At 39.2% G+C, this 17,050-nt stretch overlaps 1 protein-coding gene across 1 annotated transcript in view; it reads left to right on the forward strand.

The window, feature by feature from the left end:
- LOC129452002 (piezo-type mechanosensitive ion channel component 2) overlaps positions 1 to 17,050 on the forward strand; it is a 73,244-nt gene that overhangs the window by 45,383 nt on the left and 10,811 nt on the right. The window contains 16 exon segments of the mRNA XM_073854824.1: positions 460 to 561; positions 656 to 821; positions 1,960 to 2,203; positions 3,378 to 3,474; positions 3,721 to 3,880; positions 4,006 to 4,095; positions 4,174 to 4,241; positions 5,699 to 5,808; positions 6,814 to 6,928; positions 8,636 to 8,722; positions 12,052 to 12,218; positions 12,713 to 12,900; positions 13,864 to 14,001; positions 14,109 to 14,246; positions 14,359 to 14,617; positions 15,103 to 15,291. Of these exon segments, the coding sequence (XP_073710925.1) occupies positions 460 to 561; positions 656 to 821; positions 1,960 to 2,203; positions 3,378 to 3,474; positions 3,721 to 3,880; positions 4,006 to 4,095; positions 4,174 to 4,241; positions 5,699 to 5,808; positions 6,814 to 6,928; positions 8,636 to 8,722; positions 12,052 to 12,218; positions 12,713 to 12,900; positions 13,864 to 14,001; positions 14,109 to 14,246; positions 14,359 to 14,617; positions 15,103 to 15,291 (2,318 nt within the window).

A 17,050-nucleotide genomic window follows, 5' to 3' on the forward strand; every position in this document is an offset into this window, starting at 1 on the left:
CTCAACAGAGAGCTAACGCAGTATGCCACCGCTGAGGTTAACTTTCAAAAGGTTTGCTCAACGAAAAGTAAATATGATTTATCATAGGCTTTTGTACATTGCAAAAAATAAGTTCTGTAATCAACAAAAGGTTACCAAGCTTAATTTTTTTATCAAAATAATTTGACATCTAAATACAATCACCAGAAATAAACAGCTATACCATGCACAAACTACACTATGGTTGCTGGTTTGGCTGGTTAGGGTTGCTCAATTGAGTTATTAAAAATGATAGATGACAGACAAGACAGTTCCTGCTCCAGCTGCATGGTGTCTGTTCAGATGATGTAGTCTTTACTCATGAGCTGGTTAACAGAATTATGTGTATTAAGGGGACACTTCTGAATGCTCCTGAACCAACAGTTTCTGCTGCGAGTCATGTTTGTACATTCTCATAAAGCATGTTTTGCTTTATATTAGATTATCCCTGGAGGACGTCGTCTCCCGCTTTGAGTTCTAATCAGATAAAGTGGCTGTATTTACCAGACTACGCTATGAGTCCAGATGCCACCTTCATCTTCTGTGAGTTCTCTATCGGACCACATATCCACTCATCCAGTCTATCCTCAACATGTGTCTCTCTTACAGTACCTTCTTCTCTCAATCCTGTCTCTAGATGACTTCCTGCTGTTGTTGGTAGCATCTCTACAGTTGCAGGTCTTTGAGGATGAAAATCAGGCTCGTGTGAGACTCCTGGCAGGAGAGAACGTGGAGATCAGCCGAAGTCTGGATCCACAAACCCTCAACCAGTACTCTCCAGTCCAAAATTTTCTGCATTGCCGGTGTGTGGACCTGAATGTTTTTGGTTTTGAACCCTGGATTTTTATGGGTTTTTATACCTGTACATTTGTACAGTGCACAAATAATTAAACAATTAAAATTAGTCCTGTACAAGTTAGTCTTGTAAACACATGTATCACTTTATGCTCTATATATCTGTCACCTGTCCAGATGAAATTTTCTCAAACGCTAGTCATATGCAGTTTTTTACTTTAACGAAGTTAAAGCAGGCTCTGCCAGTGAAAATGTAGGCTTTATGGAACTTCTGGCACGAATATAGCACCGACACACGAGCAGGGACTCTCCGTGTTTCTATCCATTAAATGTGAGTACACTGAAGGATATCGGCTCGATACAAAGGCCATAGAATCTAGCCAATGTGTTAGATGTAGCCCAGCCCACATTTCTAAAAATGTCTGATAGCGAGGCATTGCGTGCCAGCGCCCAGGAAGATGCAATACTCCTAGTGGAGTGCGCTTGCAACCTCAGCGGGCAAGGTGGCCCTAAGCTAGAAATGCGAGGGCAATAGCATCCACTATCCAGTAGGCCATTCTCTGTTTGGATACAGTCTTCCCATTCTGCTGTCCACTGTAACGGACAAAGAGCTGCTTTGAGGTCCTGAAGCTTTGGGTTTGGTCCACATATATCTGCAAAGCCCATGCAGGACAGAGCAAAGCTAAGGCTGGGTCTGCGTCTTCCAGGGGCAGCGCTTGCATGTTCGTTACCTTTTCCTTAAACGGAGATTGCAGCAACATGTCTCGTAGACGACGCTTACGCTGAAGTGATGGTATGCACTACCTGCTGGGGTAGTCTACCTAGAACCTCCTCCAAGGACCCAGCATAGAGTTTTTAGAGGTCCGGACTTGGGTGCTAGAGGGTGCCTCGTTTCTGAGAAAGCAGATCCTCTCTCAAAGGGACCCATCAGGGTGGGGGGATGTCATGAGAAGTACTAGTTCTGGGAACCAGGTCCAATTGGGTCAATAAGGCGGCACCATAAGGTTGTGCAAGGTTGTGCAATGAAGTTCAAGATTCCTGCTAACAAATGACCAGCATAAAATAAACACAGCAATCACAGCACAGATGTACAGCTAACTCAGAAAGATAAAATCCTTCACCTTTTGTTTTTCTTTATGTGCTTAGATCCTATCTTGATATGGTGAAGGTGTTTCTATTCAGTCATTTCTTCTTGCTGGTGTTATGTCTCATATTCATCACTGGCACAACCTGGATTAAGATCTTTTGTCTGGGTTATTTGATGGCCTGTTTCTAATTCATGTTGTTTGGAGGCACATTACTGCTGCAGCCGGTGCGATACGTGCTCAGACTGTGGGACTGTCTGATAGCATACACCTGTTTGGTCATCAGTTTCAAGAACTTGCTCTCGGTAAGCATGCACTCGTCTGACTGATTTGTCTAGAATTGGGTTTTTGTGAAAATTTTAAAAATACCTTTTGTACCAATAAATCTGTCTTTGTCTTAAAATAGTCTAGTACAGTAATTGGCCGTAGATTCATTTTTCTTCAACCCAACACTTATCGATATAATAATCAAATAGAACAGGGCTGCGTTTCACAAAAGAACTGTAGGCCTAAGCAGATCATAGAAACTGAATGTACTCAAATAAATTGTGAATGTATCTAAAGTGAGGAAATTTAAGCAAAAACAACATCAGGTACATACAGTGCTGTGAAAAAGTGTTGGCCCCTTGCTGATTTTTTTTGCATGTTTGACACATTATTTTTTCAGATCATGAAACAAATTTGAATGTTACTCAACGATGGTGCAGGTGAAGATAACATGCAGTTTTTGAGTTGGGGTTTTTGTTATGAAGGGAAAACGGAATTCAAACCTGCATGGCCCTTTGGGAAAATGTGCTTGCCCCCTGTTAAAACTGTGGTTAGAACACCTGGAACACCTAGGTCGAATTACTGCCACACCTGTACGCAATCAAGAAATCACTTAAATAGGACCTGACTGACAAAGTGAAGTAGACCAAAAGATCCTCAAAAGCTACACATCATGTTGAGATCCAAAGAAATTCAGGAACAACACCATTCAAAGAACTGCAGGCCTCACTTACCTACAATGATTCAAAACACACCAGCAAGTCCACCTCTGAATGGCTGAAGAAAAACAAAATGCAGACTTTGGAGTGGCATAGTCAAAGCCTTAAAAAGGCAGTTCATGCTCAAACTCTCTAATGTGGTAAAATTACACAATTCTGCAAAGATTAGTGGGCCAAAATTCTAGACTCATTGCAAGTTATCGCAAATGCTTGATTGCAGTTGTTGCTGTTAAGGGTGGCCCAACCAGTTATTAGGTTTAGGGGCATGTGTGTTTGGATTTGGTTTTCCCTTCATGGTGGAAGCCTTCGTTTTAGAACTGCATGTTGTGTTTACTTGTGTTATGTTTGATTGATATTTGGGTTTGTTTCATGATCTGAAACATTAAAGGTTGACCAAGTTAAAAAAAACACTTTTTCACACCACTTAATGTGGATTTAAAACGAAAATCTTACTGATAAAATGGTATTTGTGCTTCTGTGTTGGTGTGATCAGCTGGGTTCTTGTGCGTATCTGGATGGATTACAGATTCATGGTTGTTGGCTCATTCAGGCCTTCAGTATGTTCTGCACCATCAAGGGCTACACTTTACGTGAGTAACACATTACTTATCTATATTATTGTTTAAGTAGTACGCTATTAAAATATCGCATTTATCTTTTGCAATCTTTCATAAACCCTGTATAGTTTGTTTTGTTTGTTAGTGGTTTTTTTTTTTACTCTTTGTTACCACTCCAGGTACATACAACTGCTATTCGGATTAAGATTAAAATATGAAAACTTATTATAATTGTACTGTATCAGAATAAACATGAATGTCTCTGTATGTTATATACAGCTGAAGCAGACGATAAGTGTGAACTACCAGAGGGTGAAGCAGGAATTATCTGGGATGCCATTTGTTTTACTGTGTTGCTGATTCAGAGGAGAGTCTCTCTCAGCTATTACTTTCTCTATGGTGTGTCTGACCTTCAGACCTCGAAGATTCTTGCTTCCAGGTCAGAAGGCATTTATTATTATTTATACAGGTCTTCTGACTGTTTTTACACATTGTCCCATGTCTTTATCTAAACTGCCAACAAATCTACAGTATTTTTTATGTTTTTTTTTGTTTGTTTTTAAGAGGAGCCGAGCTGTTTGAAGCCAAAGTAAAGAAACGAGTGGCAGCCAGGTTAGAGATGGAGAAAAAGTCTGTAGAGATACTAAAGAAACAGTAAGTGTGTTACAATAATTAATAAGATGTGATAATAATCACCGATTGTCTACATCTAGTATTATTTTTGTCTTACAGAATGGAAAAAATCAAGTCTAAACAGAAGAATTCATTTGACGAGTCTTCACATCAGCCAAAGCAAAACGGTACTTTGAACACATTCATAATCACACATTTATTGTGTTGAACATGCTGATGTCTGTATGTATAAATCTTTAATTGAAAGGAACAATAATCTATTCAATTGTCCAGACAAGTGTCTCAGACACAGATTTAGAGCGGTACACATGGCCAGATCAACAACAGATCACAGATCAATTAATAGTTTCAGTTCTTCATCTTACATTTAGCCATTTAGCCGATGCTTTTATCCAAATTTACATTTTAATCTAGATTTTATCTAGGACCGAAAAGATAAAGATTAAATGGGCCATGGCACAAGACTTTTTAAGATGCCAAATAAATCTCTGGTGTTCCCAGAGCACATATGTGAAGTTTTAGCTCAAAATACCATATAAATAATTTATTTTAGCATGTTAAAATTGCTACTTTGTAGGTGTGTGCAAAAATGTGGCGTTTTGGGTGTGTCCTTTAAAATGCAAATGAGCTGATGAAATTCAAACTGATCACAATGATGGTGGTTTGTTGAAATTAAAACTTAATTGTGCTTTTCTCTGCACTAAATGGCAGTGCTGTGGTTGGATAGTGCAGATTAAGGGGTGGTATTATTATAATAAGAGCTCCTTATGACATCATAAGGAGAGCCAAATTTCAACGACCTATTTTTTCTTGTGCTTGTAGAGAAAGTTTTGGTAAACCAACTGGGCTGATCTTTTTCACATATTCTAGGTTGATTAAGGCACTGGGGACCCAATCATAGCACTTAAACATGGAAAAAGTCAGATTTTCATGCCATGCCCCCTTTAAAAATTAGAAAAAGATATTAAGCTCTGTATAAGCAAGTAAGGTGTTGGTGGAAGAGATGGGTTTTTAGCTGACTCTTAAAGACAGGTACAGAGTCAGCAGATCGTGTTGCGACTGGCAGATCATTCCACAGATAAAAACAGATTCAGAGAAGGTACCGAGCTGTCGCTAGGTGGCAGAGCGCAGGGATCAAGAGGGTACATAAGTCTGTATAAGCAAGAAAAGGTAAGGGGGTGCTGACCCAGTGGTGGTTTTAAATGCCAGAAGCAGAGCTTTGAATTTGATGCGAGCTGCTATAGGAAGTATACCTGACAAAGAGAGGAGTGACGTGCGCCCTCTTTGGCTCATTGAAGACAACTCTTGCCGCAGCATTCTGGATCATCTGTAGGGGTTTGGTTGCACGGTCCGCTTTTTTCTTTCTTGTCAGACTGATCTTAGATGTAGAGAGTAACATATAGTGAGTGATTATCATATAGTCTGACAGTCGTGTCTTTACATTTATTGGCATTTAGCAGCTATAGGATTGTGTAAACAATCCTACCATTCACATTCAGCTTCTGCATAACACAATACAAGTAGCTAAATGATAATAACTGGATGTACTCAATGTGTCATCAATGTGTCATCAGAATGTGAAGAGTTAATGATGTATGTATTGTATGTCTGTGTCTATGATTAGATGAGGACTGTGGCTATCATCTGTTCCAATCTGATAGTGAGGAGGATGAGGAGGACACGCAGGACCAAACACATGAGGACATTACACCAAAAAAGAAAACTGCTTTTCAGGTATAAAGAGAACCATGTTATGTCAGATAAAGCAGATATGCTTGGCAAATTACAACGAAGGATTTAGACTCAAACTTTGAGGCTAAAGAACATACTAGACACACATGTCCTTCTACTGAGGAGAGAATAAATCCAGATAAAGACTAGTTAGCGTGTTAACAGAGTAGCATGCTAGCTAACTAACCTGCTAATGCAGTTTATGGTTAGCCTAATGAGGACCAATGATCAAAATAATTCAAATGTCAGAGAAGCTGTGGGTTGATCCCAGCAAAACTGGATGGGGCATAACACATAAAAACACTGGACCCCAAGGTTTATAATATTTGACAAACATTGTGTACAAAAAGCAATTTTTTAATCTCTTGACCTGTGGGTGGTCCTGTACTCAAATTTTGCATGTGTCCTCATTGAGGTGATGAAGTATACTAAGTGTCATTTTGTGATATGACCTCTATCTTAGCCATACTTTGCTCTTTTTAATGACACTTGGTATACTAACTCTGTGTTGACATCATAACAGAGTTATTTTTTATAGGATAAAGTTTACAAAAGTTACCATTGAAAAAGTTAAAAGTGAATACATTTCTTGGATTCAGAAACACTTGCAGTATGCAGGGTTGTCATAGACCCCCACATCTAAGAATGAGTAGAAAATCAACAGATACAATAAGTTATTCACATTCAGTGTCCGGGCCCCCTCATAATAAGGATAATAGAAATGATTTGTGACAATTACATTGACCAGGATGTGCTGGAAGAATAGATTGCTTTCCTGGATAAAAAAGGCCAAATAAATAAAGAAAATCAATTATTTAGCTTTAAAAAAGCTGATGTTTTCATGCACCTTGGAACAAAGCAGATATGTTTCAACTTTACTCTGAAATAAGGCTGAGGCATTAGTTTATAGTATATGCATTCATGTGGTAGGTAACTCACAGTGCCTGAAGTACTGTGGGTCAGAGCAGATCAAAATTACTCTTTGCCATTTGTTTTTGACCTCAACAGTTGGCCTATGAAGCCTGGGTGGCCGGATCCAAAGCAGCCCTCAGAGATCATCAGCGTCAAGAGCAAAAACAAGAGACGCAACGTGATGTCAAAAGAAAATTACACAGACAGAAGGGTACCATAATCCATAACATTTACTCTGAACCTTATTGTACCATCCAGCTCAATCTATCAAATCTATGCACGGTAACGCTTTAGATTACAGCCCGGAAAGTACTGGGTAAGTACAGCGAATTTACAGCGTATGTTTCTGTAATTATAGTTTACTTATGAAGTACGTACGTGTAATTATAAGGGAACAATTTATAATATTTGAGGAATAAAGGGGTAACAACCAGGAAAAATACAAATAATATATGCAGTAAAGTACTGCGTAAGTACAGCGAAATTACAGCGTATGTTTCTGTAATTATAGTATACTTATGAAGTACGTACGTGTAATTATATGGGAACAAAGGGGCAACAACCAGGAAAAACACAAATTATATATGCAGTAAGTATTTTAGATTACTAAACAACAAAACCTGAAATTCAGTTAATGTGTTTATGCTATTTATTAGTACGATTCTATTTATTTAGAATTTTCAATAAAGGTTACTTACCTTAAGAAAGAAAAAGAGTACAGGAATTTGTTGGGTCATCAAGCAAAATTAAAAATAGGCAAGGCAACTATGGTGAAAACAAAGCAAGCAAAACTAGAACTAAACTCTTAGAACGAATGTGTTAAAACAAGAGATGGGTGGATTCTGGGACAACGCATTTAGTGTGTCATTCAAGAATCCACCCATCTCTGTGTTATTATGGAAAAAACACATTTTGTGTTACTTTGAACACAACCTGTGTTATATTTTAACACAAAATCAACACAAAATGACACATAATGTGTTAAAATTACACATAATGTGTTAAAAACTTAACACACAAAGATATGTAAAAAATTAACATATCCTTTCTAAGAGTGTATTTTCTGTAGTTACTGTGTAAATATACCATTGTTTTGTGTTGTTACAGTCTAAGTAAAAAATTTTTACCCCCTTGTTTCATGTAGTTACAGAGTAAGTACAGCACCTGCGGGCTGTAAATTAAAGTGGCACTTGTTACCCCCTTGTTTCACGTAGTTACAGAGTAAATACAACATCTGCGGGCTGTAAATTAAAGTTGCACTTGTCACCCCTTTGTTCCCAAAATATTATAAAATGTTCCCTTAAAATAACATGTATGTACTTTATAAGTACACTATAATTACAGAAATGTATGCTGTAAATTCGCTATACTTACGCAGTACTTTACTGCATATATTATTTGTATTTTTCCTGGTTGTTACCCCTTTATTCCCCAAATATTATAAATTGTTCCCTTATAATTACACGTACGTACTTCATAAGAAAACTATAATTACAGAAACATAAGCTGTAAATTCGCTGTACTTACCCAGTACTTTCCGGGCTGTGATCTAAAGCGTTACCTAAAACCACATATTTACCCCTAACTAATTAATCATGACATACTGTACCATCATTGTATTTAAACAAGAACACTTCTCCAGGTCACTCAAGTGAGTCCATGATGGCTGTTTTTAATTGAAGGTGGGACTTTTGAGACTCATTGAGCGTTGCATTTTTCCCCATTCACAGAAACAGAATGTGGCATTTTATTAATATCTATAATCTTTGCCAACACATCAGGTCAAGACATTTAACACTGTCTCAATTTTTTCTTAGCAGGACATTACATCAACTCAAAGCATCTGTAAAAAGTAAATCCTGAACCGGTGAATATAGTTCCTCTATTGTAAGAGAAGTGTTTATTTCTGATACTGTAGGCTGTGAGAAAGAGGATTCTGATGAGGAGGAGGTCAGTCAGGAGGAAGAACAGGAGGCACTCAGTCTTCAAGATGAGGAAGAAAGAGGTATGACACAAACATTTAAATGTTAAGTAAGATCTAAAATAAGTGTATAATACACAAAGCACTGAAGATTCCAACCAATCATCTGACTCATAAAGAATATAGACGCTTTCATCGAACACATACGCATTGTCGAACACATACGCATGGACGGAACTTAACTTCCGGTCTCTGTTTGTTTAATGGTCTGATTTGTGGCTAAACTGAACTCTGGAACAAATACCTCGTTGAAAATAACAAATGTTTTGGTTTCCTAAAAACGAGGGGAGACGGCGATCATGGATTACTGCTATGTGAAGGGAGGTTTGGCATCAGTTAACATTGTAAACATTACACATTTTATCCACGAAAATTAATAACAAAACAAACATGGTAACTGTGGTAAAACCATAGTTACCACAAAATAACTATGGTTTTGACAACAATACTTTTCAAAAACCATAGTTAAACCATGGTTACTGTAGCTGGAGCAGAACAGACAATCGCTTGGCTCCCAAGCAAAAAGATGAATATGCAGTGCGCCTGCCGCCTATTTATATTCCTCCTGTGGGGCGTGGCCAGCAGATGCAAATGCTGGATGCCAATATTCATTGGCTTTTTCTAGTAACATTTGAAGCAGATTGATCTCTCTAGTGAGTCCCCAATTTGTTGGTCATTGACGTGACGTCAAAGTGACCGACTGAAAGGAAACCGGTATTTCTGAATAGCCTGAGGGTGGGATTAAGCAGATTTATTTTTTAGACGCGAAAGTATTTAATGAATGTAAAGTACAGTACGTGTCAGCTAGCATTTGGTTACAATCATTATCTCATTTTGACAGAGGTGGCGTTTATCGGCTTTTGCATCTGAGCTCTTCATATTTATGTGCAATATAAATACACTTAAGTCCTTGCCATCTTAGAAACAATCTTTCAATTTTTTAAATGTAACTTCTGCAGAACACAAAAGGTGAATTCAATAAAATGTCATCAACACTTAAAAAAAACTTTCTGAGGGTTTATTATCTTTTAAATGCATCTAATTTGTTTACATTACACATACCATAGGTGTCATTTACAATGGGGACATGTCCACATCACTTTTTGAAAGCATTTGGTTAAAGACACACTATGCAGTTATTTTACCTTAATATAACAGCTTCAAAGTTATTTTGGTGGTAAACAAAGTCATAGTAGGGCGAATCATCCTCCTGTTGAAGCTCGGGGAAGATGCCGTTAGAAAAACCAGCAATGCAAGCTTGAGAGAAGTGCCCCCGACAAATCTCGCGAGAATCACGACTTGCTTTACGGCAACGATGTCACACACGTTAGGCTTGTTCGAATTCGTGTGGCGCTGCAAGAACCGACCGCCGGATGACGTCAAAGTACCACGAGAGTGATCCGAGACGGCACTTTGACGTCATCCGGCTGTCGGTTCTTGCAGCGCCACATGAAGTCTGCAATAACTGCACGTGCGAATTTGAGACATGATGCTAAACGATTTAAAAGTTAAGAAAGCGCGTTCGGAAGAAAGTAGGAAAAGGAAAAGAGACTCTGACCACGTTAGTAACCGGACAAGAGTCCCACTCGGTCAGGTTTTTACTCGTTGGCGTCAGCTTAAAGCGTAACTAAACCCCCGGGTAGAGCCTGACTCCACCCACTGGCAATATCTGAAAAATACAAGAAAAGTGGGCAGATCCCAACGGAGATAGAGGGGACGAACTAAGCTTGTACAAAGTGTGTGGGAAGATCGTAACAAGGGCAAGGTGAGCTTAAACCTGCTTACATCACGAGATATTTTTTGGACCCAACATCCAATAGGAAAATATCAAATTCAATATTTTTTCCATCCTACTGTAATGTTTTTCATCTGATCTTTTGTCCCCACCACTTTTTAAAACAAACGTACGCCCCTGACACATACACTTATTTATTTAGCAGACATTGTATACGCAATGCGACTTCCCATTTGTCTTAACACATGCCCCCGTATAGCTCAGCGGTAAAGCATTGCATTAGCAGTGCAAGCAGTCATGGGTTCAAACTATGTGAACACACAAACTGATAAAAAATATAAATCACAATAATGCACTGTAATGGGCTCGTTATAGTTGTGGGTAGGTTCTATGGCGTAGGTTCCGCGTCGGTTTTCATTTATACTTTGGCATTGACGTGCAAACATGCACAGACCGATGGTAGGCAGTATCCACGCGTGTAACCACAGTAGCAGCCCGACCGTCAATGAAGAAGCAGCTTGGCAAGTTTAACAGCAACTTGTTGTGTATGATTTGAGAAGCCCAGCAATGATGGAAGTAAATAAACAGTGACTTTTGTTGCAGTTTAAAGGAACACCCCCAGATTTTGGGAATTAACTTATTCACCGTATCCCCCAAAGTTGGATAAGTCCATACATACCTTTCTCATCTCCTTGCGTGCTGTAACTCTGTCTGACGCAGCCCCCGCTAGCTTAGCTTAGCACAAAGACTGGAAGTGAATGGCTTCAGCTAGCATACTGCTCCCAATAAGTGACAAAATAACGTGAACATTTTCCTATTTATGTGTTATGATTTGTATAGTCACACCATGTACAAATAACAAGGTCATATGATATGGTCACAGCGATCTTTTAACAGTATACATAGTGGGAACTATATTCTCAGAAGGCGAAGCACTGCTACTTGGCTCCTAACTCTGACCGAACTCTCTGCTCCTCACCAGGGGGCTTCTCGTGTGCTGTGAGCAAATCACCCAAGTAGCAGTGCTTCTGGGGGATATGGTGAATAAGCTAAATTCCCAAAATCTGCGTGTGTTCCTTTAAGTTAAATCACTCCACAACTTGGCCCATCTTTATTTTCACCGTCACAAATGGAAATATCAGTGACAGAGTTTTTTTTACCTGATGGGAGGGGTCCTGGTGGACCAATCAAAGCGCTTGCGGTCCGCATAGAACTGACGCACTGTTAAAAATTTTGCGAGGTGCACGTCAGGCTATGTAGAGCTAAACACAGAGGCTATGGATAACCTACGACGTACAGCTTATGCATGCCCAATATAAATTGGGCTTTAGTCGCTTTGGATAAAAGCATCGGCCAAATGCATTAATTGTAAATGCCTTAAGAGCAAACAATAAAATTTCATTTACTTGAATACCTCAAGTCTCTATAATTTAGGCGGTACATTTGAATTGTAGAATGGAACGGGAAGATGATGATGTAATATTACAGTACCGTTTTGACAGCTGTGACTACAGCAGGTGAATCACATCTGTGGCCTTCATAGCCAGATGAATGACTTTGAGAGAATGGAACAACTTCAATTATTCGATACTTATTTCATTCTCCCTGTCTCGTCTAGACCACATATTGAAGCGGATACTTGATACTTTGAAGTTTCTATGGGTTTTCCTGCTTTCTCTGGTGGAGGATATCATATCAGGCCTGAAGTCACTGTGTAAAGACAGTCTGGACATCTCGAATGTTCTTCACTTTGAGAAAGCTCTACTGAGCAAACAACAGAAGAAGGTAACGCTCATGTTCTGTCAGTTGTCTTTTACTTTCATTTCCTTTTGCATAAAGAAAAATCATGTGAGTGGTTTGGACTTTGCAATGGTGGAGAAAACACTGGAATTGCCCCATAGTCCTGCTTCCACGGATAGAAAATTAGAGACTGGATTTAACCCAAATCATTTGCACTTATTTGCATGCCAAAATACCCGAATGCCACGCCAGGACACTGAACAGCTAGCATATTATTGGGACAAAAGCATATATAACAAAAGCACCACATGTAAAATACATAAGAAATAATCTTGCATAAAATTAGAGAGAACCCGAGAAGCAGAAGTTTGCCATTCAAAAGATAAAATTTTATTTGGAGAATCCAACCTAACTTCTGACTAAATGTTAACTTTTAAAGACACTTACAGGTATGAGACTATACTCAACAAAGAATAGACTTAAAGTCTGAGATGAAGTTAACCCACTTCAATACTTTTCTTTAAACTTGTCTTGGATAGGGTAAGAATGTGACCCATGACAGTATTCATCAATTCTACAAAAACTGGCTGTCCAGACAAAACACAGAAGACATGTCCAGAGAGGAGATACCGGAAACGACGTCCTCATCGCCTGTGGCTGTAAGCAGATCACCATGTGCCTACACCAAACTCAACAGCGTCTATTCATTTGCCAGCAGTATTTCCAGGTATATTACAAACATATCATACATGTATACAAGCCGTTGAATTATTCAATAATAATGCACACTCAAGATATTTAGTAATGAGCCCTATACAGCCTGCCTGTTTTACTTAGAGCTGTTCCCTCCTAAGCGTTTTTTAAATTTGACATTGTAGCTTCGTCATGATTTACGAAGAACGGGACCCAAGTGCAAGGGTTTTGGTGAACTCAAAAAAGGGTTTAATCACAACAAAAAGCACACGAGGGGGGCAAAAGACATACATAAACGTGTTACAATGGGAGAGGTTAACAAGACAATATACAGAGCTAATAAACTGAGAACCAATAACTCCTAAATCTGAATAGCTGTTAAACTCAAACACACCGGCACCAAAGCAATAAGCAATTAGGGTCTAAACATAGTTAACCAACAGCAACCATTTTTTAAAACTTCTGACTTGTTTTTCATTTTTAGTGCTTGCTCTGCTAAAATCAGACCGTTGGTGATGAGGTCTTTCTAACAACATCTGAAATAAACAACAGATCACATTTGTTTTGTGTGCTAAATCCATGTTCACAAGAGACAAAAACAAAATTGGTATGACCTCGACTATTTGAAGGATAACTGCTGAGAGGATGAAGCTTACAGTATGAATCATTGAATGACATTCACTTGATCACTTAACACTTTTCTTCTACATCATATGGGCAGTAAGAAGACAGATTAGTCGAAATGGTTTTCTGTGTTTCCATTTCTTATCTCATCATCGGCTTACGTGCAAAATCTTTGTCTCCTTTAAACCGTGAATGTCTTGTTGTGTAGGACCGTTGGAGACGTATAACTCTCATTTACTAAAGTTTTACAGTCAGTTTATTAAACCCTGATCATCACAAACTTGATAACAGCAGCCTTACTGTATGTTTTCTTTCTGTGTGATGTGATTGAATATCATGCTGTCTCCTCTGCGTGTGTTTGTGTTTTTTTTAGCTGTCAGACCGATGAGACTCCTCTAATAACCCATGAATCACCTGTAGATGATGTGAACGCCATAGATTCAGTCCAGCTCTACCCAAACCTTCACATATCTGAAGATCTACATCAGACTCTTGAGAACAGTGATGTCATGTCAGAGTCAATGCTTTTCTTTATCACTATTTAACCCAAGTATATAGTTTCTCATAGATGTACTGTACAATGACATTCAAAGTGTTTCTGCTGTTGATTCGACATAGAGATCCTGACGGCACCGAAGAGCAGACGGATGATGACAGGACGGAATGGAAAAGTGAAGAAGATCATCTTCATGAGGAGTCTCGAGCGCTCAGTCAGGAGACCAGAGAACTTACTGCCAGTGAACTGCTGCTTAACAAGTGAAACACAAAAAACATCATCATTATTTCACAAAGACTAAACAAGCACACAATAGTTTTAAGATGTCAAGTTTATAAATTCCTCCATTTTCTTTGATCTCTTCTCCTTCAGGATATTTGATATTCCAGAGATCGAGGCGTCGGAGGGTTTTTACGCTTCTTTGCCGTGCAGCGTGCGTCTCATCTTTGCTCTTTACCACACAATGGAGTCTCAGTCAGAGATGTTCTGTTATTTTGTCATCATCATAAATCACATGGTGTCTGCCTCTCTGCTGTCAATCTTTCTGCCCGTCCTCATCTTTCTGTGGGCGATGCTGTCGGTGCCCCGACCAACCAAACGCTTCTGGATGACCGCTATCATCTACACTCAGGTGAGGTTTACACAGCTGCTGCTGCTGCTGATGAGGATGATATTCAGTCATGATGCCTAATTAAGATCAGTAGAGTAAAGCACTGTTATATGAGGAACAGGTTCCTTTATAGTTCTGGCCAATTATACATTTAATGTTAATATACTCATGTTGTATTTGTTTTGGGATGTGTGGGTTCTTGTGTTTCCCCTGAGAAGAAAAAAATTAACCCTTTTTAAGTCACCTCAGAATAAAAAATATCATATATCAAAGGCTCTAAATATCAAAGGTCGGTTTGAGTCAGTCATCGCTAAACACCAGTTAAAAATTATATCAATAAACACTGATGGGATTTTTTTACTGTTGAAACTTATTTGTAAAATGTGCAATTTTATCATGTCATAAAATTTGCCTTAAATGTAATTTTGTTACTTTGTTAAACTATAGAAGTGCAGTGTTTTTATCGTACTTACATCTGTTCTTTTTTACTCTCTCTCTTCAATCAGCTCACAGTTGTAGTGAAGTATTTTTTTCAGTTTGGCTTTTTTCCGTGGACTACATCAGCGTATCGTGGGATAAATGTGGAGCGAGCGTTTGCATTGCCCAACATCGTTGGGATTGAGAAGAAAGATGGATACGTCCTGCTGGATCTCATCCAGCTCATCGCTCTGTTCTTTCATCGCTCCATCCTGAAGGTGCATCACCTGAGTCTCACACACAAGAGATGAACAACAACAACACTGAAACGACACTACCTCACATCAAACCTGTTTGGTTCAGTAACTCTTAGGTTATACATTACAGGGAGTGCAGAATTATTAGGCAAGTTGTATTTTTGAGGATTACTTTTGTTATTGTACAACTACAGTGCTCCTGGTCAACCCAAAATGCCAACAAACCCCCAAACCTGAAGTAGTAAAAGTGAAACTTTGGCTTTCTTAAGAGAATATTTCTATGTATTCATCATTATTAGGCAACTACTAGTGTGCAGATCTACTAGGCAACTAAATGAAAAACAAAGACCCCACCATCCCACCCGTCTTTCTTTCAACTGTTAAAGCGAGGATAATAAACACACTCCACATTTACAAAAAAAATTAATAAAACAATAAAAAATAAAAAAAATATATAGACTCAGTGACCAATATAGTAGGGATGCACCGAATCCAGATTTTTTAGGTTCGGCCGAATCCCGAATCCACCGTTTAAGATTCGGCCGAATCCGAAACCGAATACCGAATCCTACTCGCATCCTTATTCCATTAACACAGTAAAGCACATTAATGAGGTAAACAACGTCCACAGCAGTGTATTTTTCATTTTGTTTAATTTTAACTGTACATTATGCCAGGATGACAAGTTGGAAAACAATTTTGACAATTACCATAAGCCTATGCATAATGAAAGCGATGCGTTGCGACACGCTCGTTTTTCCAATAAGCAAGCAGCTCCGCGCTGAAAACTATACTTTGAGTTAGAAGCTCCGCTCGTCAATGTCACAGTCTTCACACGGCCATCCAATTACAGTGGAGGAGGGGCGGGACATTACCACAGCAACCAACCGGCTCACAGCTGAAGCATCACTGCGACCAAGCGCTTGGCTGAAAAACAGCTGGCATTTGGCGTCCTCAAGGCGTTTTCAGCCGTGTTTAAAAGTTTTGGTGTGTCCAGACCCTAGGCTTACCGAAAGAAAAAGCTCATCTCCACGTCAGGACCCGATGTGTGTAATCAACGGCCGCGTGACGTCGACCAGCGTAGCGCAAGCCTAGGGTTCGGTTCGGTGGAAAAAAAATCTAGGATTCGGCCGAACCCGAACCCCGTCAAAAAGCCCAGTATTCGGCCGAATCCGAAACCGAATCCTGGATTCGGTGCATCCCTACAATATAGCCACCCTTCTTTTCGATAACAGTCACAAGACTTCCATTCACGGATTCAGTCAGTTTCTTGATCTGGTCTGAACCAACATTTTATCCAGACGCAACCACAGCCTCCCAGACACTGTTCAGAGAGGTGTACGGTTTACCTTTACTGTAAATGTCCTGCCTAAGAAGGACTCAAAAGGTCTCAATAGGGTTTAAGTCAGGTGAAGAAGGGGCCATGTCATTAGTTTTTCATCTCTAAGGCCTTCACTGGCCAGCCATGCAGTGGAGTACTTTGATGCATGTGATGAAGCGTTGTCTTGCATAAAAAGTCTTCTTGAAAGATGCAGATTTTTTCCTGTACCACTGCTTGAAGAAAGTGTCTTCTAAAAATTGGCAGTAGGTCTGAGAGTTGTTTTTTATTTCCATTTTCAACCCAAAAAGGTCCAACAAGCTCATCTTTAATAATACTTGTCTGTGCCTGCCTGCCTGTAATGTAGTAGACACTTTCTTCAAGCAGTGGTACAGGAAAAAGTTTGCATCTTTCATGAAGACTGATTATTTTTCAAGACAACGCTCCATCACATACATCACA

This window comes from Misgurnus anguillicaudatus, chromosome 17 (assembly GCF_027580225.2).
Source record: "Misgurnus anguillicaudatus chromosome 17, ASM2758022v2, whole genome shotgun sequence".
NCBI classification, from domain to species: domain Eukaryota; kingdom Metazoa; phylum Chordata; class Actinopteri; order Cypriniformes; family Cobitidae; genus Misgurnus; species Misgurnus anguillicaudatus.